The following is a 25,276-nucleotide window of genomic DNA, read 5'->3' as shown; positions in this document are numbered from 1 at the left end:
GCTCAATTTTACTAATCTTTTCTTTTTAAATAAAGGTGTTAAAGCATGTGCTTGAATAAAACCATGTGCTAATTATCCCTGTTTCCTCGAATTAATTAGACAAGGTATCTGAGGGATTTATTAAACCTTGTCTTTTAGTAAATCCAGCAGTCTGCTCTCTCACTCTGCTCCTCTTGCAGGAGTGTTCAGAGTGTGTACTCAGCTTGGTGCGGTAAAGCCACTATTTGTTTTCTCACTCCACAGATCCGGGGTCATCATGTGGCCCAGCTGGACCCCCTTGGCATCCTTACAGCTGACGTTGATTCTTTTGTCCCTTCGGATTTGATAACAACCATTGACAAGCTTGGTAAAATATTAATTCTTTTCCTTTCGTTATTAATACATGTAACAGTACTTGACTTTGTAGTTATTAATAGCTCCAGCCATCTCCCTATTTGTGAATAGTTGATTAATTTACTGTCCTTTGGCCATAATTACCCTGTCCCACTTAAGAAAGGCTGCTTTTCTGAAGACGGGTGCTGACTCGGTTCCTTGCTTGCGGCAGATCCTTACAAATTATTTATATATTATTTCATATCCTCTGTTTGCAAACCTTTGCCATCCCTACCTCATTGTACAGTGCTTTGTCAGGTGGTTTTGTTGTTGAGTGATATGAGCACCTTTACTTTAGTAAATAAACTTCTCTGTAGTTGTTGAGGACGTTGCTCTGGCTTGTCACTGACGGAGTTTTAGTAAATGCACTTACATGAGCCACCAGTAAGAAATGTATAGCAGGGTCTGTGACTGATTTTACTATATCTGGCCACCAGTGGCGGATGCTGGTCTTTCAAGGAGGGGAAGCTCAATTTCGGCCTACATCTTAACATATGTAGTTTTATTTATACAAACATTCTACTCTCCCTGAGATGTTTTTTTTTTGTAAACAAAATGCATTATTTTCATGTTTTCACTACACAACAAAAAGGTACCCATTCTTACATTGAACAATTACATAAAAAATTTGCTATGAAATGAATAAATATAAAATGATCAGTAAAAAAAAAACATTACGCAAAATCTTTAAAGTTGGTAAAGGAAAAAATGCAGGTAAATTTATTTCCTTTTTGGACAGTTTTAATTTCCTTGAGTAATCCCTTTATTAATTGTAATTATTTAAATTATTTTTAATGATAACACAATACTTACTACTGGCCCCTGTTCATTTATGTCCTGAGATTTCATCAGTGGCCATCAGTACCTTTTATTTGTTACAGCACTTCCAGTCAGCCAGCTCACTTTATCATACCAGAACAGCTGAAAATACCTGTTACTTTTCCCCACCTTTACACCAAATTAATCTGAGCAGTTGATCTGCCCTGCTGTTTAACTCTTAAGTTTTTCTTCGTAAGGAAGACTATCAAATGGCTTCTCCAAAATCCGTCCACAACATTAAAACTGTCTGACATTATGTGTAGCTTGCACTGGCGTGAGGCTAGTGTGAAGTGTGTCCGTGTTTTACACTAAATGATTGCTGATTCGCTCATTTCCCTGTCAATCAAAAAGGGACTCCGCCTCAGACAGATCATCCAATCATCATGCAGAAGCTGAGCGTCCGGGCCGGCCGAGGCCAGCCCACTGCCCCATAGACCCCCAGAGACGCTGAGCGTCCGATGGGCGGGACAAAGCCCAGCATTTATTCAATGACTCGTATTTAATCACTTATTTTTTACATTTAAGGGGAAGCTGAGCTTCCCTTGCAGTCTTAGAGCAATCGCCACTGCTGGCCACTGTGTTGATATTAGAACATGGTTAAAACTAATTCACGAGTCACATTTAGTGCATATAGGTGAATAAAATGCAGATACCATTCCCTCCGCTTTCCAACTCAACATTAGGCAGCAACATGGCCTCAAAATCAATATATAATTTTTATTTATTTTTTAATAATAGATTGAGACTGTATTAGTTCATACACCGACATACCAAAACACATAGTATTGAATCCCATGGGTAACTTTTCTGTTTGCATGGACTATTGCCAGTCACAATTACAACCAATCACTATGCCCACAGAGTTTCAGAAATTAAATGCATCAGGCATTGCTTAATTTCTAATTTTTCAGGTAGCCTTCAAGTTGGCATACTGGCCAGTGTTAAACCTTCCTCACAAGATAACATCTCATGATCACTTCATGATGAGTTTAGATACTGCTATCCCATGACCTTTGGCATTTAAGTGAATCACAGTATCATGATAAATTGTTTATAAATTATTGTGGGCAATGTATCGTGATAATATTGGATTTTGCAATGCCCTGTGATTCCCACCCCCTAGTAACAATTTTTGTCACAAATTTGTTTCTAAATTGTGCAGAACTTTTGTACATGAAATATTTACCTGTTTATGTACCAACATCATTTCTTGTAGCGGTATTACAAATTTTTTGTCCTTTGAAAATTATACTGCAAAAGTGGAACTTTTTTTTCTTTGAGATGTAGCTTTTTCGTCTCTTATTTTCTTAATAACTGTCATAAAAATCCTGCCAGCAAAAAGTCCTTTTGGTTCCAGACTACTTGAATTTGGAGCAGCAGATGGTAGAAGCTAAGCGGTGCTCTAAGTGCCCTCTTTAGGTTTATAGTGTCGTTTTAATGATATTGAAGGTAGTAAACAGTTACACAACACAAGCAAGTCATTGATTAATTTGTCAAGTCTGACCTTTGGCTGTACCCTCTTAATGTTTTAATATTTAAACATTTACAACCCATGCGTACACTGGTCTAGTGTGATCAGGGCTGCCGTTTCTTTGATTGTGCTCTTCGTGTTTAAAGGAAGAGGAAATCTTTAGAATATATCTAATCACTGCTCTGTATCATGTGGATTCTGAAACATTCTTCTAGATCTATCTGCTTGCCCTTAATGTTTAGAAGTTGAATTATGAAGATTAGACTCTCACTGCCTCGCAGAGTGAATGGGGCATATAGAATGATAATTATAATGTAGTTTTGGGATCTTATCAAGGTTATTAAAACAGGGTTCAGTGAATCGTATTGCAGGCTCAGTGGAGAAAAAAGGGTTAGACTCGTTTCAAGCAGCTCAGAAGATTGCTCATTCAGGCAGTTCAGATTCCCCAGTCATACACAGTGACAGGGGCTCCTGTGCTGGAACTGTGGCCCAGACTGAAGTGCAAGCCTGGGTTAATGCTATCTGAGGTAAAGGACCATAAATCTTCCGCTTTGCTCCTGTCATGCCCTATTGCTTTTAGTGCCAGCAAAATAAAAGGATGTAGGACATGTTCTCACAACAGATCGAAAGAGGAGAGTAATGGCTACTAAAGAGACTCCTCAAAACATACCTCTTTTTCCCCTTCATATATACCCTTTATGTGTGTCAGACCCTATTTTGTCACACTGCTTCACGGAGCCTCCACAGCGCTAATGAAAGCAGATCTCAGACCAGCCCCAGTTGCAGGCATCTGATATCGGCTTATATTCTAGGCACTCTTTATCTGCATTGTGCTTTAATTTCATTACATGCATCTGTCTCCTCTTGTGCCCCCCACTCCCTCCTGAGCAGTCCCAGCCTCACTGATAGACCTTATCTGCAGACTTAGAGGCAGGCTATTCTGAATACCTGTACTGCACAGTGTCCCTTTTTTTAAAAAAAATGATTATCTTTAATATGTTCTTGCTCAAGGGTTCTATGGCCTGGATGAATCTGATTTGGACAAGACCTTTCAGTTGCCATCAACAACATTTATTGGTGGGCAACAAACCACACTTCCTCTCAGGGAAATTATTCGTAGACTTGAGGTAGGTAAAGCTGCTTGTGTTACATTATGAGTTATCACATTATTTAGCATTGATCTAAAGGCTTTACAGCTTTAATACATACGCTGTGGCATCATGTGATTTAGTGCCATATTAACTATTTTTCTGTTTTATGGTAAATTTAACAGTATTTGAAAGCTGGTCACATCTGAAGCACTAAATGTCTGAAATCCGCTTGGTTTATATGTTGTATGTGTTTGTGTTTGACAGACTTCATACTGTGGTCATATTGGTGTGGAGTTCATGTTCATAAACAACGTAGAGCAGTGTCAGTGGATCAGGCAAAAGTTTGAAAGTCCAGGCATCATGAAATTCACTGAAAAAGAGAAGAGGACACTGCTGGCCAGGCTGGTGCGTTCAACACGGTCAGTAAATGCTGAACAGTAAAATGGTGTAGCATCATTAAAATCAAAGTGATGTTTGAATGATTGATCTCAGTGGGCCTCAGTGTCTCCTTTGTGACATTTTTCTTAGGAGGTTGAACCACAAGTTAAACCAAGAGCTACATAGCACTATCAACTGTTGAAATCACGGCACTCTATTGTTAATTGCAGGACATTTGAGTTACCCAACCCCAGTCCACTTCCACTTTTTAAGTGAGATAAAAATAGTTATTCACTGTATAGCACATACAGTATATAATCTTTGTTTCCTTTAAAATTGTATTTTAGTAACAAAGTTTTAAACCTTCTGTTTTACGTTTTTTAAAAGAACGTAATGCAGTTCCTTCCTGTAGATGTAGCACTAGAGCACCAGCATCTCAAAGCAAAACAAATGCTTCACAGTCAGTCACACCTCCCTCCTCCTGCTGTGTCAGTTAGCATCCCGGCTCAAACCCTGCTAAGCCCAACTTTTAGCATTGCGACTAACATGGTCCAACTGTTAGCCAGAATATTTAAAATATTTAGTCACTTTCAAGTGAAAAATTAATTTTACACGCACATAGGTCATGAGGGCAGTCACTGTTTTTAAAAAACAAATAATGCAAAGAAAAGTTCATATTCATAAAGTTTTAAAGTTTCAGAAATCAGTATTTAGTGGAGTAACCCTGGTTTCTAATCACAGTTTTCATGCATCCTGGCATGTTCTCCTCCACCAGTCTTACACACTGCTTTTGGATAACTTAAAGCCACTCCTGGTGGACTCTATCTCTATACTCAATGCTGTTCCTACTCATGCTGATGGTGCAGGTTTGAGGATTTCCTGGCCCGTAAATGGTCTTCAGAGAAGCGCTTTGGCCTTGAAGGCTGTGAAGTTCTAATTCCTGCCTTGAAGATGATCATTGACAAGTCTAGTGCAGCCGGTATAGAGAGCGTGATCATGGGCATGCCTCACAGGTAGGCTTACATCACCTTTACTCCATTTATTCTCGTTCTCTTTTATGAGCTCTTATCAACAGCAGTAACACTGTCTCTACTGCAGAGGTCGGCTGAACGTGCTGGCTAATGTTGTTCGGAAAGATCTGGATCAGATTTTCTGCCAGTTTGATCCCAAACTTGAAGCTGCAGATGAGGTATATCGGTGATTATATGATCTAAAATGACCTCTGATGCCATACATTTTTTTGCATGAATGGTGTGACTTGTACATGAATATCAATGTGTTGTTTTCCACAGGGCTCAGGAGATGTGAAGTATCACTTGGGTATGTATCACGAGCGGATCAACCGGGAGACGGATAAGGACATCACCCTGTCTCTCATGGCTAACCCCTCCCACCTTGAGGCAGTGGACCCTGTAGTGCAGGGCAAAACCAAAGCAGAGCAGTTCTACAGAGGAGACACAGAGGGGAAGAAGGTAACGGCTGTCAAGTGAGCAAAGTGCTGAAAGGAATGTATCTATTTTAGGATTGAACAGAACAAAATAAGAGCTGCCACAAAAAGAGAAGATAAGATTCATAATGGTTTGTGAAATATAGTTCTTTCTCCCTTAACTGGAGCATTACTGGTGCTATTTCAAGTTCACATATCAGATTGGATTGAACTGAAGTTGAGATAAAAGCACTTTAACACTGTTGGCAGATTTTTTAAAACAAATCAATCATGTTAAACAACAGCCCCCACAGTCCAGGATGCATGTAAACTGTGGATTAATTACCAAAGTTTTACCACAACAGTGTGGAATACAGTTTTATTGCCTCTGTTAAATTATTAGTAACAAATATTCTTAATCGCAATAAAAAGCTGCAGTAAAAACATACAGACTGTGCAGCTGTCACATGACCTGAACATGCATAAAACTGTTACAGTTTGTAAAATATTGTAACCAGAGCTAGAAGGCAACACATTGCCAACACATGACGCCATAAGGCAATACATAATGCTGGTGCTTTAAAGAACTCATGCACTATAGATGCATATATTGCAGGCATCATCTAAAGGCAGACTTAAGCGGACCTGGGGAGGACCACTGTTACTTTTTACAGTAATAATTTCCTTAAATCTTGACACAGAGCTGCAGTGCTAATACACTAATACAAATAATACAAATGAAACATTAAAAACTAAAATAACTGTCTCATTTGTCTCACTTTTTTTGCTGATCTGAAATATGTTCTAATGTTCTAATAATTATTTATTAGGTCACTAATTGAGTTAAGGCAAACTACCATGTGGAGGCTTTGCTTTAATTATAATTCACCCACTGTGAGTTATATACAGTATGTACTTTGTGAGTTAGAATAATTAGATAAAATAAATATTAGTATAATACATAGTACAGGTGCTGGTCAACGAATTAGAATAATTTGAAATAGTGCAATCATGAAATTCTTTGAATGCATTTTTTGTGCAGAAAGCAAATCAGGTGTTCACCACACCTGTCCTACTCGTTAGACTAATCACAGAACTCGTTACCTGGAAAAAAATTTGCTCAGCTGAGCTTTCCAAAAGGCCCATTTAGGCCATTTAACTGTGACACTGTTGTTTTATGGAATTAGAATAATGGAGAAACCGTTTCATTGAATTAGATTCAATTAATTGAATTAATAATTTTTATTATAATTACAATCATCACTTTCTCAGTATTTTGTGGCTGCCCCCTTGGCTTGTATGACTGCCTGAAGTCTCCGCGGCATCGATTTGACCAGCTTGTCGCAAGTTTCCGCACTCACAACTTCTCAGGCAGTGGCGATGTTCTGCTTCAGTTGGTCCAGCGTAGTAGGCTTTCTGTCGGGAATTTTCCACTTGACGATGGCCCAAAGGTTTTCAGTGACATTGAGGTCAGGCGAGTTGGCCGGCCATGCCAAAACTTCAAGCTGTTTTTTAGTGAACCAATCTTTGGTCGACTTTGCCGCATGAGCCGGTGCAAGATCCTGTTGAAATATGAAGTCTTCTTCGCCGAACTGTTCCTCAACAGTCGGAATCAGGAACGTTTCCAGAACATCTTGATATACGGCAGCATTGACAGTCTTCTTGAGGAAGCAGAGTTTCCCTACACCTCGAGCGGACATGCATCCCCAGACCATAACGCTCTGGGGAAACTTGACGGATCTTTTCACGCACTCGTGGTTGTAGGTTTCGCCACCACGACGCCAGACACGAGGACCTTGGTCACCGAAGGAGATGCAGAAGCGTGATTCGTCACTGAAGACCACTTTCTGCCAGTCTTCAGCAGTCCACTCGCCGTGTTCTTTGGCCCACTTCAGCCGTTTCTCCATTTGTTTCTTGTTCAGCATCGGTTTTACTGCTGGAACGCGAGATTTGAAGCCGAGTTCGCGCAGACGACGGTAAGTGGTTGATCTGGAGACGTCAGCGCCGGTCTGCTTGTTCCACAAGTCGGTGAGCTCGGAAGTGGACTTGAACCGGTTGCTGACTGCGATCTTTCTCAGCTGCTTGTTGTCGCGAGCAGAAGTTTTTCGGACGCCGGAACAGTTGGTGCGCTTGCTGCAGTTTTTCTTGAGAGCTTTGCAGACGGAAGACTGGCTGATGCCGAGCTGCTCAGCAATTTTAGTTTGGGTCAAGCCTTGTTGGCGAAGGGCTTGAATTTGAGCCACTATTCCGGTTGAGAGGTCGCGCTGCTTACCCATGATTGATTTTACAACTTAGAAATTCTACTCAACCCTGACTTTATACTGCACAGTGAACACTCTTCACAGAAAACAAAAATTCGAGCATTTATTCTAATTCAATGAAACGGTTTCTCCATTATTCTAATTCAATAAAACAACAGTGTCACAGTTAAATGGCCTAAATGGGCCTTTTGGAAAGCTCAGCTGAGCAAATTCGAGTTCTGTGATTAGTCTAACGAGTAGGACAGGTGCGGTGAACACCTGATTTGCTTTCTGCACAAAAAATGCATTCAAAGAATTTCATGATTGCACTATTTCAAATTATTCTAATTCGTTGACCAGCACCTGTACATAATCACAAGGAGATAATACATATGCAATTTTTGCATAAAAGTTGTTTTTCGAGTGTAGATCTTTATCAAAGTCAAAGCATGGTCCCCTTATCTCAGTAAGTGATAATTCAATAGGATTTTTCCCATCTGATCTCTTAAAGGTGATGTCGATTCTGATGCATGGTGATGCAGCATTTGCTGGTCAAGGAGTGGTCTATGAAACATTCCATCTTAGTGAACTCCCCTCATACACCACTCAGGGCACCATACACGTTGTTGTCAACAATCAGGTAAAAATTAAGATTCAGATCTTTCAATAGATATCATCTTTTACTGATTTCATACTGAAGCTAGATTTATATATATATCTGACAATATATATATTGATTATCTGTGTCCATTGTTGTCAGATTGGTTTCACCACTGATCCACGAATGGCACGCTCTTCTCCTTACCCCACTGACGTGGCTCGCGTGGTCAATGCACCAATCTTTCATGTCAACGCAGATGACCCTGAGGCTGTGATGCATGTGTGCAGAGTGGCTGCAGAATGGAGAAGCACCTTTAACAAGGATGTGGTCATTGACCTGGTAGGTAAACTTCTAAAATGTTTAAGGGTAACCTGGAAAAGCAGATCTATTGTTTTGTATTGTATTGTATTGTTAGGATTGTAAAAAAAGACAATATTTTAAACATAATTCATGAATGATGTTATATATTGCAGGTGTGTTACCGACGCTTTGGGCACAATGAGATGGATGAGCCCATGTTTACTCAGCCTCTCATGTACAAGCAGATTCGCAAGCAAGAGCATGTACTGAAGAAATATGCAGACAAGCTTATCTCTGAGGGAGTGGTTACTCTGCAGGAGTTTGAGGTTTGTGTCTTGAAAAAATTTTTATATGCTTTCTCTTTTTTTTGGTCAATATAATATTGTATATTGTCCAGTCTTTCAAGAGTGTTGTTTTTTTTTTAAATAGTAAATTGCAAATATGTTTAAATCACAGTGTGTCTCTGTATAACTCTGTATAGCATGCAGTTTATGTGTAGCCTATACCTTGTTTATAATGTTTTTTTTTTTTTTTTTTTTTTTTTTTTTTATAGGTCATTAGTGAATGATTGCTTTCCCTTTGCGTATGTGTGTGTGTATCCTGACAGTTGATGAAGGGTGTTTTCAGCTGTTCAGGCGGTGTCTTTTCGCTCTGCTGATGCCACATTTGTACTGTGCTCCACCAATTCACTCCGGCTGCTGTTTCCACAAACTCATATCAACCCCTCAGCCCCCCACCTCCAGTTAGAGTTGCTGTAGGAACCACAAAGCTTGGACATAGCCATCCTTCCAGCGGCTATAGCTGACATTCTGTCTGGCCCAGCGACAGCTCGTTTTATTTACAACCGCGTCCCTGTCGCTTTCCACTCACTGCCATAGCTCAGGGGAATTCACTTAGAGAACAAATTGTGACTTGAAGCTCACTGTTTTCTGTACACCATAGCACTGTAGGTGCCATTTCTAATAGATCGTTTGTCACAAATGTGTCATGTTCTTCTGTTTCTTCATAAAAAGGGTGGAGGGTTATGTGGGTACGTCATCAAAACAGTACATGTGAATTAATATTGGTAACTGGGGAGAATTTGTTTGTGGGAAAATTACAAAACATTTCGATATTTGGCTAAATAATTGAAAAAAGTAATAATTTATACTGGGCACTGACTGGTTTAGTCATATTAAATAATATTATTTAGTAGTCTTCCCAAGTCCCAGGCAACAGTGCATATCAGACCAGCAAACATGGCAGCCAACAAACACCAGGTTTTACGTTCTACTCACATAAATTAAAGTGTTGAGTAAATAATTGTAAATTGTTATTTTTAAAGTTGCATTGTCTTTGAAAAGCAAGACAACTACATTTAGACTCTTTCATGTATCCAGCAAAAAAGTGGCAAAAAAAAGTCAAACTGCAAAATAAACATATTTTTGGTATTTGGCCATCTGACCAAATATTAATTTTGTTGCATATCCATCTGATAACCAGACCAGGTAGCAAGAAGACCATCAAAGGCCGAAACAGCGAACTGCAAACTCCCACCAACAGACATGAAGGCCCTAATTCACAAATACATTAATGAGAAGTGGCAAAACGAATGGAACGCCCAAATAAACAGCAAACTGTACGAGCTCAATCCCAAAATTGATCATGTCACCAACACGTATGTAGACAATAGATGGGATCAAGTCATTTACTCAAGATGCCGCATTGGCCACACCAGACTGACGCACTCCTTTTTACTGAAGGGCGAAAGACCCCCACATTGTGATGTGTGCCAACGAACTATTACTATAAAACATATATTAACCGAATGCCCAAAATACTTATCTACAAAACAAAAAATCTGCCTGTCAGATACACTAGTGGACATTTTCAACAAAGACAATGCAAACAAAGTACTGACCTTTTTAACTGTTACCAACCTAAGAGTCCACATCTAAGGATGAGATCATAGAACCTTGTGAATAAACAATACCTATCCTGCCACAAAATAGCTGACGAGCTGATGTGGCGTTAAACTCAACCAACCAACCAACCATCTGATAACCCTTTACAGGAGGAAGTGGCTAAATATGACAAAATCTGTGAAGAAGCGTACACCAGCTCCAAAGACGAGAAGATCCTACACATCCGCCACTGGCTCGACTCACCCTGGCCAAGTACTGCTCTTCCCTTTTATCCATGTGCATTAAATAATTAGATATCAGTAGATTTAAGATAATGTGTTTTCTGCTTTTCTGTTTAGACTTCTTCACAATTGAGGGTGAACCCAAGCGGATGAGCTATCCTCCTACTGGACTAAACGAGGAAGTCCTGAAGCACATTGGCAAGACTGCCAGCTCTGTCCCTCTGCAGGACTTTTCCATTCACAGTGGTGAGCCTCAGATTTGATTCAGTTCATCAGATAATGCAGTGGCGTACATCCCAAAGTGTAAAGTACTGAATGGTGATGGTGCTGCTGTGGATGATTAGCTTAAGCTCAGCGAGACTGGTGTTCTTGGCATGCTGGAATATTTCAGTACTCAGTACTCTATCAGAGAGAATGGTCCTAAGGAAAGGTGTGTTTCACTCAGACCATTGAAGTAAATCCGCTCACATCTGCCTAATCACCTTAACTGCCAACCAATTCAGATAACGTATTTTTAGTACTTTCTGTAAGCACAAAGCAAGTTACCAGTCACAAGTCAGTAAAAAGTAAGTACATTTATAAAAATAAAAAAAATCAGCATTGAGCTGTAAAGGAGTGGAACTGTGTTCTTTGGAATGGTAGGGCTCCATCCAATTCTTCTGGGATAAGGTGGGGTGGTGTTCACCCAACGTCCTGACCTCACTTACATCTTGATGCTGAATTTAATCAAATCTTCCCAAAATTTAGTAAAATGCCTTCCCTGAGTAGAGACAGTAACTTCAACAAAAGCAGCATTAATACTTTTAACGGTCTTCTTTATATATGTCATGTTCCAGGACTGTCAAGGATCTTACGAGGCCGGTCTGACATGATTAGTAAACGTACAGTGGACTGGGCTCTGGCAGAGTATATGGCTTTTGGCTCCCTGCTGAAGGATGGGATCCATGTGAGACTGAGTGGACAGGATGTGGAGAGAGGAACCTTCAGGTAGGAATGATAATACAGTGCACCAACATGCTGTAAAAGCATTTATACCCTTAAATACAAAGGCTTCTAACCGATAGGCCTGCTTCTGAGCTTATAAAACCTTTGGGGTCTGTAGTTGTTTAACAGGAGGACGAGAGCCGTGTCTGTGAAAATCAACATTCAGTTGGTTTGATTTGCACATTTAAAGTGTGGAGTACACAGACATATCAATTATTATTTTTTTTTTATATAGGGGGCACTGTATATGTTAACATGGGTGTTCTAATACCTTGAGGACAGAAATCTGTGCTTGTAATCTTTTGCTTAATGAAACTGATAGATGTAATGATCCAACTGCTTGTTCATTCAGAACAGCGGACTGACACCCTCTCTGTAAAGGATCTTTGCAGCGCAGCTTCATTTAATGTCTGTACAGTGACAGGTGACGTCAGTCTGTCTCAGACAGAGTCTCCTGGGACTGAGATAGATGCCCACATGGTGTTGTCACGGTACTGCTTCTTTTGACGCTGAAGGAAACCCGTTTGACGACGCCCCACAGAAGGACTAAAACACAGACACACACACAGTCCCACGTCTGTTCATTTAAGTCTTGCGAGAGGGACTCTGTCAGCCAGCTTGTTGTTGTTTGTTGCCTCTAAGTGAGACTGCCAGTCTCAGAGACATACTAACTCAAAATTCTGCCTCCCCACTTTACTGCACAGCGTACAGCATCATTTACCATTTAATGCTCCATGTCTCGTTTTCCTGAATGGACCCTGTCCACTGGTTTTGTCTTTGCTTCAGAAGATGCAGGCGTTAGTGCAGAATGTATCCAGGAGAAACTGCTGTTAGTCAAGAGAAAACAGATGCTGTCTCGTAAGTCTGTTTATTGATGTGCACTGTCTGTGGGCTGGTGCTAGCATCCCGTGCCACCCTGCTTTCTGCCAGCCTCCTGCAGAGGCCAGGGAAGGGAACATATCGCCTTGCTCCAGTCTGCTGCTCCTACAGTCATTACCTAGAGACTTAATGGCTATGAGTAATTGATTCAGTCAGCGGTGCTTGTGAATGTATTTGTCCTGTGCTTCAGGCTCTTGACTGATGTAGCCAAGGGGAGGAGACTGTGTTTACCTCCACCAGTCTCTGTGTTTCCACAGTTACCTCATAGGGCAAACGCTCAGAAGCACAAAGAGCCACTTTGGAGTTGCAGCTGTGATTAAAAGAATACAAACGGCCTCCAATTACAGATAATTTCCTTTTTGTGTGTGTATGTGTTTATTTTTTTGCCTTGGCTACACTCTTCACACTGTTATCTAATAATGTGATTTACTCTGATTCATTCATTCTCCGAGAGAACCATGTGTGCCTAATGGAGGAGAAGACAATGAAGAGAAGCTAAAGGGCCACCCGGACCATATATTCCCTATTACATAATATTAGATGGATTAGAGTAACTACAAAAGACAATGGAGCATGTTCAATTTTCTGTGAAGTCACTTCTATCTAGTTAAACTCTAGTTTTCTCTCACTCTCTCTTTCCTTCTCTCTCTCTCTGCAGCCACCTGACATTCAGTTGTTATTCAATAAGTGCGTAGTCTTCTGAGTCTGACTGTGGCTGCACCCCAGCAGCATCATTACCGTGATGTTTGAGGGATTTTAAATGCTTGTCTCATTGAATCGGACTTGAAGACTGATTTAAACATCGCATCCGAGTGACCTAGCAAAACACATCATGTCTCTAGTCTTAACTCCTATCACTTTCCCTTTCTTCTGCCTCTCTCCATCTCTAACTCTGGACGGAGAGAAAGAGCCAGAGGTTGGGGTTAGACACTGCTCTATATATAAAAGCACATTTTAGATTTGTAATGTAAAAAAATGATCCAAATTTAAAAAGGAAAAAATGGCTGATGTATGATTATTTGTTTGAAGTGCTTAATTAAAAGACTGAACGATTATGCACAGATCTGGATAATGCCCTCTGATCTCCTTACCTTTTTCATTATCCTTATGTTTGCTTTTTCTTTTCTTGCACCTTTCTTTTCTTGCACTTTGACCCTACAGTCACCGTCATCATGTCCTGCATGACCAGGAGGTGGACAAGCGGTTTTGTGTCCCAATGAACCATCTATGGCCGGACCAAGCCCCTTACACTGTGTGCAACAGCTCTCTGTCCGAGTATGGAGTTCTGGGTGAGAAACCACTGAATAGTACATTTATGTTTATTTTCCCAGTGTTTTAAAATAGAAAAGGACAGCATAATGTTTCATATTTCAGTAGCACTTATTACTAATTAGTGCTGCACACATCTGATATGTTACACTATATGTCCAAATGTTTTTGTGCAACCATTGCTAGCACAGACCTACAAATGTGCGCACACAGTTTGCTTATTTCCTGTAGAGAATTGCCAGTAGAATAGAACTCACTGTAGCAGATGGACATAAATTAGGCACCATTCCTGATGCCAGGTGTGGGCTAGATGTGTATACGTCCCACAGCATTGAGCTTTAGAACAGTGGAGCTTTGTTTCTCTGTGTTTTACATTAAGGGGTGAAATTAGCCTCCCCGTGTTGCAAATGCCACCTGTACCTGGGTGCAATTACTCACTTCCTAAATTTTAAAGCCTTTTTCCAAGGTATCTCTACCATTGCGTGTTTGAGAGTCACAGCCAAAAGTATATTTACGTTACTGGTACATACACTGTTGTGGTGTTATTAATGATAATAATAAAAACAATGTTTTGTTAATGAGTTCATTCTTTATGTAAACACTCATTTTAAATAATGGTAGATTGTGTGTACTATATACAATTACTCTAAAATTAAAATTTCAAATTAAAAATTATTTAAAAAATAATTGACAGATTAATTGATTATCAAAACAATCATTAGTTCAGCCCTAAAAATACATATCGTTTAGAACTAGTTACACATAGAAAAAATATTCCTAGCAATTCCAAAAAGTAGAATTCAGAGGTCAGGTATTATGCTGTACTTAAATATAATATAAAGGTGCTACAAAATGTTTGTTTGAAAGATGCCATAGAATAATAATTTTTGGTTTCATAAATAACCATTTGTGTAAAAGAGATGCTGCGTAAATGAAGAACGCATTAAAGATTTAAATAAGGTAATGTAATGGTTCAAAATTATTTATTTATTTTGCATAAATAGGTCTTCTAAGGCACAGCTCAAAGAACCTTGTGTAGGACCACGTTTGGAATGTTGGAGAGGAAAACTATATGCTTCTTATTATTAGCCTTAATATTCGTGTTATTTGTGGTTTATATTTGTGTTGTAACAGGTTTTGAGCTGGGGTTCGCGATGGCTAATCCCAGTGCACTTGTGTGTTGGGAGGCTCAGTTTGGGGACTTCCACAACACAGCACAGTGCATAATTGACCAGTTCATCAGTTCAGGTCAGGCCAAATGGGTCCGCAACAATGGCATCGTCCTGCTTCTGCCCCATGGAATGGAGGGAATGGTCGGTGCACTGGTGCTATTGCCATTATTTTTCTTATTTTATCAACACAATGTAGCGTGAACTTGATAAACCACTCATAGGATACGTTTTTTTGAAGGAATATTTTTTATTGTTTTATTTTTAAACAATCAAGAATAGCAAACTTATTGTGGGTTTTTAAGTGCACGCCAATAATAGCATGTATTAACACTGAACAGAACTGAATCATTTACAGTATCACAAGCTTATGAAATCGTTTTTGATGGCTGTGTAATAATATCATGTATTAGTAAAGATTGCTGCTGGGTTATTTTTGTCTTTGCCCTACTAAGCTACAGCCAAGCTACACGGATGTAATTGTTATTTTAGGAGTTCTCTAGTGTGTGGGTTGTGTTAGCTGCATTCTGACTTGCTGAACCAAATCTCCCCTCAAGCACAAAAAGTGTGGCCTTGTTTTTTCTTTCCTTTTAGTCTTTCTCTTTAAGGCAGAGTAATTGTATACAGATCAATAGTGATGACTCAAGGTTTGTCAGAGCCTGTGGAAATGAGGCTATAATTCTTTAACTTAACTTGAAATGTGATTGACGTGTGTGTGTGATTACCAGGGGCCAGAGCACTCGTCAGCACGGCCTGAGCGTTTCTTGCAGATGAGCAAGGATGACCCTGATTGCTATCCGGTGAGTGGGTCCTCCTATAATGGTTCATGCTGATGGCCACAGAGATTCTGACCTGTAAGCACTTCGCTGGAGCTCCCCTGATTACCCATTTAGTTAATGCTTTAAGAGACCATTGTAAATGTCTTTTGCTTTTGTACTCAACTGTCATTCCCAAGGGCAGTTCTTGCAAGAGCAGAACATACTCATCCTACTGCATTCAGCTTTCCTCATGTTGCATGAGGGACTGCCATTAGATCAGCTGCCGTTCTTTGAAATGTTTTTTTTTTCCTTTGTGTTAATATTAATTTAAAAAAGGATCCTGTGAATTTCAGCTAAAAAATTACATACAGTGTGTCACTTATTTTTTTTTTTTTTGTGAAAATGAGGGAGACAACTGATTGGCATGTAATTTTAATATGCAAACAATAGAGATACAAAAACATGTTACATAAACAAACCGACATCCCAATTGTACATTACATAGCCATTAAAATGAGTAGGTAAACTCGAAATAATGTTGTGGCTTAAAGGAAATCACAGAAATATTTGACAATTAAATTCAGTGAAGGATCATTAATGAGTTCATTATAAATTACACCTGAATGTGGAGTGCAATTTGTGATGTATTATTAATGCCCAGTTTTAATTGGATATGTTTTATTTACCTCTAATTAAGGAATTCACTGGAGACTTTGAGGTCCAACAGCTTTTTGACTGTAACTGGATCGTGGTCAACTGCTCAACACCTGCCAACTACTTTCATGTGCTGAGGAGGCAGATCTTATTACCATTCAGAAAGCCGGTAAGTGTAGACACTCATCCTCTCTTGTGTACTCATTAATGTGTTTATTTATTTATTTATTACATTTTACGGCAGCTGTGTAATCACAGCATTACCTGGATATTTGTTTATAGATGATATTGAAATAAATTTACATTTTAATCCAAAAGTGGCCTGTTCATAGCCATGTGAGAAGTGTGGCTGTAGTTTTGTGTTCTGTAATAAACAGAAGCAATGGGGCCAGTCCTGATGGGTATAAAACTTAAGATGTAGCAGCGTGAACTTAAAGTTTCTGGATGCTCCCCACACACTTGTGGTTTTCTGCTACAGTAATTGTCTAAAGTGATCCCCAGTTGCAGATAAATGCAGTGCTTTGTGGAGCATGAGAAAATCTCTTCCTGAACAAATTAAGAGGGCCGCCTGGGGACGCTGGTGTTTGCTTTGTACGAAAGTCTTCTTAATTTATTGGTTTGTTTGGATTTGCAGCTGTCAGAAGTTTATTTACTCCACACTTTTATTAAAGTTGAACAGGCAGGAGCGGAAGCTATGCCCTAGTATGACTGACACCAGTCTGTACTTGTTTGTCTCTTCAGCTAATCATTTTTACTCCCAAGTCCTTGCTGAGGCTTCCTGAAGCCCGGTCCAGTTTTGATGAGATGACCACAGGTGGGCCAGAACATTATGTAAATAAGCCCAGTTTGAACTTATCACATATTGTAGGAAATGTAGAGAGAGAAAAATGTTGTTGATTTTGCAGAAACAAAGTTCAGAAGAATCATACCAGATGAGGGTTCTGCATCGAAAAATCCAAGCAAGGTGAAGAGGGTCATCTTCTGCACTGGAAAAGTCTACTATGAGCTGGCAAAAGAGAGGAAACAGCTCAAGTTAGAAGATGTGGTTGCAATTGTTCGACTGGAACAGGTAGAGAAACTTTAAGAGTTGAATAGTAGTAGTAGTTATTAGTATGTGCTGTATTTGTGATTCCCGACACACTGGTTCCACATTTGTAGAAAATCAGATTAAAACTAGTTGGTATCAAGGCAACCAAAACAGACAAGGGGAAAGACAGAATCATAATCTGAGAACCTAGTGAGCCCAGAGAGTTAAATAACTAGAAGTTTAAACTAACTAGACAATCAAATCCCAAAACAGACAGGACAACACAAGTGGAAAACAACACGAGAGGACTGCTGCCAGCTCCGAGTGGTCCAGCGGGCTAAGCGCTGCCACTATGATCAGCAGATCGCCAGTTTGAATCCTGTTCATGTAGCTTGCCATTAGCTACCGGAGCCCTGAGGGAGCACAATTGGCCTTGCTCTCTCTGGGTGGGTAGATGGCGCTCTCTCCCCCCATCACTCCAAAGGGTGATGTCCGTAGCACAAGGCATCTGTGAGCTGATGTATCAGAACCGAGTCACTGTACTTTCCTCCGAGTGCGCTGTGATGCTACTCGGCAATACTGCATCAGCAGCAGTTCAAAAAGCAGGTGGCTGACTCTACATATATCGGAGAAGGCATGTGCTAATCTTCACCCTCCTGGTGTTGGAGCATTACTAGTGATAGGGGGAGTCCTAATGAGTGGATTTAGTAATTGGCTGTGCAAATTAGGGAGAAAATTAAGAAAAAAATAGAAATAAAATTATAATAAAAAATCTGTTGCCAATACTTACACAGGCTGACTAATGGGTGAAACAGATCAGCCCTCTGAGTATGGGAACATTTCTTGATTAACTGGTGGCATGTGACAAACTACTACAGGCATTACTCCTTTATATGTTGCATTATTATTTGTGATTAGATATTACAAATGCCCTCACAAGCTTTCTGTAAAAGTTCTAAAAAACGTCACTAACCAGCTTTTGTCTCACCAGCTGTTTCTGCCTATAAGGGAGCACCAGGTCACACTGGTTTGACTACTATTCAAAATGTAGTGGCTACATCCAGTCTGAGCTGTACCATGTGCTTTGAGTCTGGGCTGGTTGTAATTGGTTACTCTCCCAGGGGATGATGTTGAATGATAGGGGTCACTCTTTCTCCTTTGAGAAAGCATGCAAGGATTCAGCCAGCTATCTGCTTAGTCACACAGCAAGTAGTGCTTTTCCTCCAAGCATGTGGTAAAAAGTGTGAGTGGAACAACTGTGCAGTTGATAGCTTGAGAAATTCAGTGGTAAAGCCCACACATTTTGCGTGAAGCACGTTCAGTCTTTGTTCTGTAGACAGTCTGCTCTGCATACATGATATATTGGAAATCCAAACGTTCATAATTACATGCAATGTGATATTTCTCAGAGACATATTGCAAGAATTTAGTAAATTCCTTTATAGAAAAAAAGGATACAATTTAACAGTTTGTCACATATATTCTGAATTAGTTTTTTTGTGAGTGTAGGGAAAATATATTACTGGTATACATGTTTACTTCAATCAAGTGTATAGATTATTCCTTAGATATTTATTGAACTGATGTAAATATTCCAATAGTCACAAAAAAAAAACAATTTTATAAACTGGTTAAATGTAAATAGATCTTTTGTAAAAAAAAAAATCATTTAAAATGTGTTAAACTTTTAGAAACCAATTTTATGCTTGTAAAATGAGCTAATTTTAAGTCAAGCACTTACCAACAAACCAGCATATTGTAAATGAGGTCACATATACACACATTAACAAACATTTGGATATATATTTAGATGTGGATGAATAAATTTTACTAGCTTTCACATTTAACAATTTTGACTATTGTTTATATCTATATTTTCAGATATCACCATTCCCTTTTGACCTCATCAAGGCTGAAGTTGAGAAGCATCCTAATGCTGAGCTCATCTGGTGTCAGGAGGAGCATAAGAACATGGGTTATTATGACTATGTAAGACCACGCTTCCTCACTGTGCTGTCCAACAAGAAACCAATATGGTGAGTGTGATCCTCTGTTACCCATTGCCAGCAGCAGTAAATCACTTTGTGTGCAAAGAAGATTCAAAGTCATTCTTTCTTTCAGGTACGTTGGTCGGGACCCTGCTGCAGCCCCAGCCACAGGAAACAAGTTCACCCACCTGGCAGAGCTCAAGAGGTTCATGGACACCGCATTTGACCTCAGTGCCTTTGAGGGAAGGAGCTTTTGATACTATTCTATGCTTTGTTTAGATATAGTGATTTGACCTCATATATGCCTCGCTCTCAACGCACATTACTAGCTCACCTGTAGCTTCAGAGATAGAGCTTTCACTTTTTTAGATGTAGATGATCTATGCAATCATATTTAGCAGCCTAGCAGAAAACAAATAAGCACTGTGTAAGGTAATATTAAGCATAACATAGGACGTGAGAACAATTTAGAAGAAAACCGATTAGCATAGTATGGTGAACTGCAATATATATTGTATTTACTGTAGGTCAACACTGAGATCACATCACACAGTTGTTTTTTTATGGAGTATGAACACTTTCTGACTAAGCCATATCCTTATTCCCTTATCTCTCTCTCTACTTACTGTCACACCTGGCTTCATTCTGAGACATCAAACAGATGGCATAGCGACAAGTAGCAATATTCTCTGTGGCTGTGCATTATTCTATTTTTTTTTTTGCCACCAAAACACACTTTTTCTTTTTTTAGAAGGTTCAACAGCAGGAACATACAAGAAAGTGTGAAATATGCATTACGAAATCATATATTACACTAGATTGTATTTTGTTAAGATTTATCAACAAAAAACTACCTTAAACAAAACACTTTCATATCCCAAAGAAGTCATTACACTTGCATCCTGGGCACTTGAATAAAATCTAAGCACTGGTGAAGTAAACTATACATCACCATGAGTGTATTAAAGCAATAATACAAATATTCTGTAGTTTCTATATTAAAATGAATAATATATCATTATAGATGTTTAGTTAGTCTAGTGTGTGTAAATTCAGACATATATATATATATATCTTTATAGTTAAAAGATAGAGAGTTAATTTGTTACATACTGGTAGTTTAGGTAAACATCTTGCAGACCATTCATTCACACACAAATGACAGAATGCAGGCTTGACTACTTCTATGCAATAGGCTATTTAGCAATAAAGTAATAAAGTCAGTATCACAAACAATGGGCTGTGTGTGTGGTTTTATCCACAGTCACATTTGTTGTTGGTATGCACTCTTTACTGCTTGTGTAGCCTCTTGACACCGTGGATCAAGTTTTCCATCACCACCTAATAAAATAAGAAATTTACACATCTCACATTACTGAACATACTTTTAGTCACAAGTTCAATTAAAACATTTGTGATCAATAAAACACACTGCAAATGAACTATGTATTTGTAAAAAATTGTATAATTTGAAGGGTAAATAATTATTAATTATATTTCTTTGGCTTTAGGTGCAATATGACTGACTGATACAAGTTGAATATTTAAAGAATATGTAGTCCATCAGCTAACTTAACTGTATTTGGAATGCCGATTTATTTTTTTACTATTTGTAATTGAATATACACTGCCTGGTCAAAAAAAAGGTTACACGCTCTAATATTTAATTGGATGGCCTTTAGCTTTGATTGCGGCACACATTCTCTGTGGCATTGTTTCAATGAGCTTCTGCAATGTCACAAGATTTATTTCAATCCAGTGTTGCATTAATTTTTCTGTAAGATCTTGCTGCATTAATAACGGTAGAGTCTGACCACTGCTCAAAGTCTTCTCCAGCACATCCTAAAGATTCTCAATGAGGTTAAGGTCTGGACTCTGTGGTGAACAATCCATGTGTGAAAATAACAATCTCATGCTCCCTGAATCACTCTTTCACAATTCCAGCCCCATGAATCCTAACATTGTCATCTCGGAATATGTTCGTGCCATCAGGAAAGAAAAAATCTTTTGATGGAATAACTTGGTCTTTATTTAATATATTCAGGTAGTCAGCTGACCTCATTCTTTCAGCACACACTGTTACTGAACCTAGACCTGACCAACTGCAGCAACCTCAGAGCATTTGCTTAGTTAAATCCAGGTGGCAATTTTTTTGGGGCCAGGCAGTGTTGTATAATAGTAAAATTGGTTGTATTTGCAAATTATTCAATAATTTATTCTAGGTTAGGTGGGGAAACTAACAACATGATCAGTATTTTTTTTAGATTGTAGCTATTTCTAAATTCTATATAATACTAAATTATGTGGCCATGTTTTTAAATTATTTAACAACACATTCTTAGTGGGCTGGGATAAGTGCAGCAAAATATTAGTAAATTAATTCAGTTGCCGATAGTGGGTTTAGTATAATGGCCATTCCACCGAATGGATGCCATTTCTGTCCCCAGGTAATTACATGTATAATGTGCACACAAAATAACTTTAAAATACATTTTATTATTAAACAATGTCTTGTACATTGACCTAACTGCAAAAGTAAAATATGCAATTAAAACATTAATAAAAAACTACTTATAACACTAAAAATATATATAATTTCTTACCTTGTACCTTTTGCTTGTTCTTATCCCCACTCTCTAACTATAATTTTTACCCCAAATCCCATATATGCTTTAAAAATATTGTTTTCATAATAAATCCATAATAATTAAGCTAAAATAAACATTTTAGTTGTGTCCCTGGGTTTTACGCATTCCTGCTGTCACCATAAACATTATCCCATCTGAAACATCTGGAACATTTTACAAGTCACATCTACAACAGGAAGTGACATCAGTGTGTTATTCTGAAGATCATGGGGGGAAAAAAAGTTCTCTCATTTGTTTTTCTGTGTATTTGATCTTATTGTAACTATGACTGAGGAGGTAAATCTCAACACTTGTTACATAAATTAATTCTTAGATTTTATTGGTTTATTTTTACAATACAAATGTTAAGGAAAATTTCTACAATGTGCTCAATGTCCTCATGCTATTAGCATAGCTGCCATTTAGATACTTTTCTTGTTTTTGCTAATTCTATGCTAAAAACTCATTCCTGTTACTTTCATCCCTGTTACTCAAAACATAAAAAATAACAGCAATGAGTGTTGGTAGCAGGAGTGAATTAGTGCATGTTTTGGATAGTTAAAAAAAAGTTCTGGAAGTTAGGATATTAACCTACCGAATTCCAGATCTTTAATGCTGCATTTATACACGATTTCTCCATTAACCACAAGCTCCACTTGGTTCCATTCTGGTGTTTTCTCCAGGACAGGAGAGTAACCACAGGCTTTCAGAGCCGCTACAGGAGAAAAACACAGCAGAATCACGTTAGGTAAGCCAACTTATACCGCACGATACGCTGTGTGTAATAGAGAAGGTAAGTACTGGTTGCCAAAAGTCCTGAAACTAACGTTAGCTAAGTGATATTTCCACAGATAGCTAGGAGCGTTAAACCGCGCGCAGACCCACGTCCTAATGAAAAGTGTCACCTCGGAGGCCGTCCAGACGAAACGTCCTGTAGTCAACAACACCACACGACTCGTAAGGACCATACCGAATAATTACCAGTGAATTCTGGGGCATAGTGCTGAAAATCACCAAGCTGGTTGTCCGCTAGTGTACACAGACACCCGGGCGACGCGGCCCGTGCTCTGTGTTCCTAGCAACCAGGGTTGCCAGGTCCAACAAAAATATCCAGCCAAAAGTCAGTCTAAAACCCTCCCTTTAGAAGTTTAAACTAGCCAAAAATATGTCTGTCACACATTTAAAGCAAATGGCAAAACAACTATCAGTGTACGACTTATCATTAATAATATTGTAACATTTGTGTTTTATTAGTTATATTATAACTATATACTACTATAGTTATATTATAACCTTATTTAATAGTTACACAATTAGTCCTCCTGCTTCTTCCAAGGATGTAACATTCAAGGCAACACCCACTTTTTGTCTTTATTTTTGGCATCTTCTGTAATTTTTTTCTGTAAAAGTTGTCCAAAAAACGCACTCGCCACCCCTCAATTTTTACCCGCGGCTGTTTTTTTTTAAACAAGCCCAATTTGGCGGGAATACCGCGAACCTGGCAACTTCCTATGAGGAAATTTTATAGGATTTTCAAAAACTCGCCTCTATCACATTCTGTGGTAAATAAATCTGTTTAGATCCCTGTACGTTTTATTCTGTGTACATTTTACTCCTGAACATCACTGGATCCTCTGAATTACAAGATCGTTTAAGAGTCGTAATAAGAAAAATGCTAGCTTTAAGCTAATGCTACAGCGGAGAGTGCTATAGAATGTGATAGAGGCAAGTTTTTAAAAAACCCACTAAAATTTCCCATTCACTTGAACCGCTAAGGCACGGAACCGCAAATATGGGCATAAACAACATGTCACCGAATACAAAATTACGACACAACCTCAGTGGTGTATAACGAGTACCAACTTTTGCTGAACCTGTTCACCCTCAGAATTATAGAATACAGCACTTTTAGCCAAAGCCCACACACACGCATTGGCCATGCATCTCTGCATGCCGTCATCTTGAAATTAAGTTCCACTGATGAGCATGAATGAATGGGTAGGACAGGGGAACGAAATACAAAATGATTTCTGAGGAAATGCATTTCACTCACATTCCAAATAGAAATATAGACAATTTGAGTCAAAATGAAGTAATGAAGTTACAAAAAAAGATGTAGTAATGCAAAGAAAACAAACAAAAAAAATCATATTATAAAGCTTTAAGATTTCAGAAATCAGTATTTGGTGTAATAATCCTGGTTTTTAATAAGTTTTCATGCATCTTGGCATGTTCTCCTTTACCAGTCTTACACACTGCTTTTGGATAAATTTATGCCACTCCTGGTGCAAAAAAATCAAGCAGTTACGCTTGTTTTTTGATGGTCTCCGTTTTTTTTTTTCAGAGCTGAATATTTTGGTCTAGATTAGGCTACTGAAGGGTGGGTTTTAGACTGACTTTGATATTTTTGTTGGGCCTGGCAACCCTGACTGGTAGTGTGAATGGAGTCCAGGCTGAAGTGAAGCTGCTCTCTCTGAGGCACCTGAGGAGTTAATGTTCTGCAGCTGAAGGTGTTTTACCTCTGTGTCTTAAAGCTCTGTGTAGAAAAGGTTCTGCGGGGTGTGATATGTTTTTAGGACACTATCAGAGTTCATTTCACCTGCTCTCAGAAGATTCACTTAAGCCAAATGAAGTTTTGCTGTTTATTTACGAGAACAGGCATTGGCCATAATGGCCGTTGTGAATCCGGCACCCTTGATATAAAATAATGCTATTTAACTTTCTATCTATAGTGACGGACTGTTCTGTTACACCTTTTAATCATAATCACCCAACCTCAGCCCTTCTTATCCACCACCACTCACTAGATATTTAAGCTAATTCTAACAGTTCCTTTAACAGATGGCTTCTGAATCCAGCAGAAATGTGACAGACTTCACCACAAAATCTCTACTTTTACTGGTCCAATGTGTGCCTGACACCTGCGCCTTCTCACCTCAGCCACCAGATCTGCAAATTCCAACATCATATTCAGCAATGCCATGTGGAACCTGTAGTTTAGAGCCTACATCTGCCAGTACACAGATGTAGCCCAAAACTATTCGTAGCCATGCCAGATTGTGCTGCATAGTGATTCTTTATTTGACAAATAGATTGGT

General features: G+C 38.9%; 2 protein-coding genes and 1 long non-coding RNA gene across 5 annotated transcripts in view; 2 read left to right on the top strand and 1 right to left on the bottom strand.

The window, feature by feature from the left end:
• ogdhl (oxoglutarate dehydrogenase L) overlaps positions 1 to 20,272 on the top strand; it is a 23,631-nt gene extending 3,359 nt beyond the window's left edge. For both annotated transcript variants that reach the window (XM_007249482.4, XM_015605858.3), the window contains exons 4-23: positions 244 to 346; positions 3,674 to 3,789; positions 4,018 to 4,172; positions 4,998 to 5,144; positions 5,230 to 5,320; positions 5,424 to 5,603; positions 8,309 to 8,437; positions 8,558 to 8,737; positions 8,872 to 9,024; positions 10,752 to 10,854; positions 10,941 to 11,069; positions 11,660 to 11,810; positions 13,848 to 13,975; positions 15,090 to 15,268; positions 15,853 to 15,924; positions 16,580 to 16,705; positions 17,278 to 17,350; positions 17,442 to 17,605; positions 19,445 to 19,599; positions 19,685 to 20,272. In XM_007249482.4, the coding sequence (XP_007249544.3) occupies positions 244 to 346; positions 3,674 to 3,789; positions 4,018 to 4,172; positions 4,998 to 5,144; positions 5,230 to 5,320; positions 5,424 to 5,603; positions 8,309 to 8,437; positions 8,558 to 8,737; positions 8,872 to 9,024; positions 10,752 to 10,854; positions 10,941 to 11,069; positions 11,660 to 11,810; positions 13,848 to 13,975; positions 15,090 to 15,268; positions 15,853 to 15,924; positions 16,580 to 16,705; positions 17,278 to 17,350; positions 17,442 to 17,605; positions 19,445 to 19,599; positions 19,685 to 19,808 (2,658 nt within the window). In that variant the 3' untranslated portion in view covers positions 19,809 to 20,272. The remainder of the gene's footprint in view (positions 1 to 243; positions 347 to 3,673; positions 3,790 to 4,017; positions 4,173 to 4,997; positions 5,145 to 5,229; positions 5,321 to 5,423; positions 5,604 to 8,308; positions 8,438 to 8,557; positions 8,738 to 8,871; positions 9,025 to 10,751; positions 10,855 to 10,940; positions 11,070 to 11,659; positions 11,811 to 13,847; positions 13,976 to 15,089; positions 15,269 to 15,852; positions 15,925 to 16,579; positions 16,706 to 17,277; positions 17,351 to 17,441; positions 17,606 to 19,444; positions 19,600 to 19,684) is intronic.
• c7h10orf53 (chromosome 7 C10orf53 homolog) lies at positions 20,098 to 23,249 on the bottom strand. Of its 2 annotated transcripts, XM_007249483.4 has the most exons (3): positions 23,084 to 23,249; positions 22,774 to 22,893; positions 20,098 to 20,892 (listed from the first exon to the last, which is right to left on the bottom strand). In XM_007249483.4, exons 1-3 carry the CDS (start codon positions 23,175 to 23,177, stop codon positions 20,816 to 20,818), a joined length of 291 nt encoding a protein of 96 aa, XP_007249545.3. In that variant the 5' UTR covers positions 23,178 to 23,249; the 3' UTR covers positions 20,098 to 20,815. The 2 variants fall into 2 exon arrangements, 1 of the variants encoding a protein (XP_007249545.3); XR_007440065.1 differs by lacking the exon at positions 20,098 to 20,892 and having other exon boundaries at positions 22,794 to 22,893; positions 23,006 to 23,140.
• On the top strand, positions 23,054 to 25,276 carry LOC125803012 (uncharacterized). The gene is made up of 2 exons (XR_007440066.1): positions 23,054 to 23,135; positions 25,008 to 25,276. It is a non-coding gene; the product is annotated as an uncharacterized LOC125803012 (long non-coding RNA).

Source organism: Astyanax mexicanus, chromosome 7, assembly GCF_023375975.1.
Source record: "Astyanax mexicanus isolate ESR-SI-001 chromosome 7, AstMex3_surface, whole genome shotgun sequence".
Classification (NCBI taxonomy): Eukaryota; Metazoa; Chordata; class Actinopteri; order Characiformes; family Acestrorhamphidae; genus Astyanax; species Astyanax mexicanus.
The sequence above is the reverse complement of the archived record's forward strand: the minus strand, read 5'-3'. Positions and strand labels throughout refer to the sequence as shown.

Bases quoted from the DNA above. Each gene is read 5' to 3' on its own strand.
- c7h10orf53 (XM_007249483.4), bottom strand. From the start codon at position 23,177: ATGCCCCAGAATTCACTGGTAATTATTCGGTATGGTCCTTACGAGTCG. The intron at 22,894-23,083 runs GTGACACTTTTC...TTTCTCCTGTAG, and splicing joins TCGTCTGGACGGCCTCCGAG to CGGCTCTGAAAGCCTGTGGT. The intron at 20,893-22,773 runs GTAGGTTAATAT...TTATTTTATTAG, and splicing joins CATTAAAGATCTGGAATTCG to GTGGTGATGGAAAACTTGAT.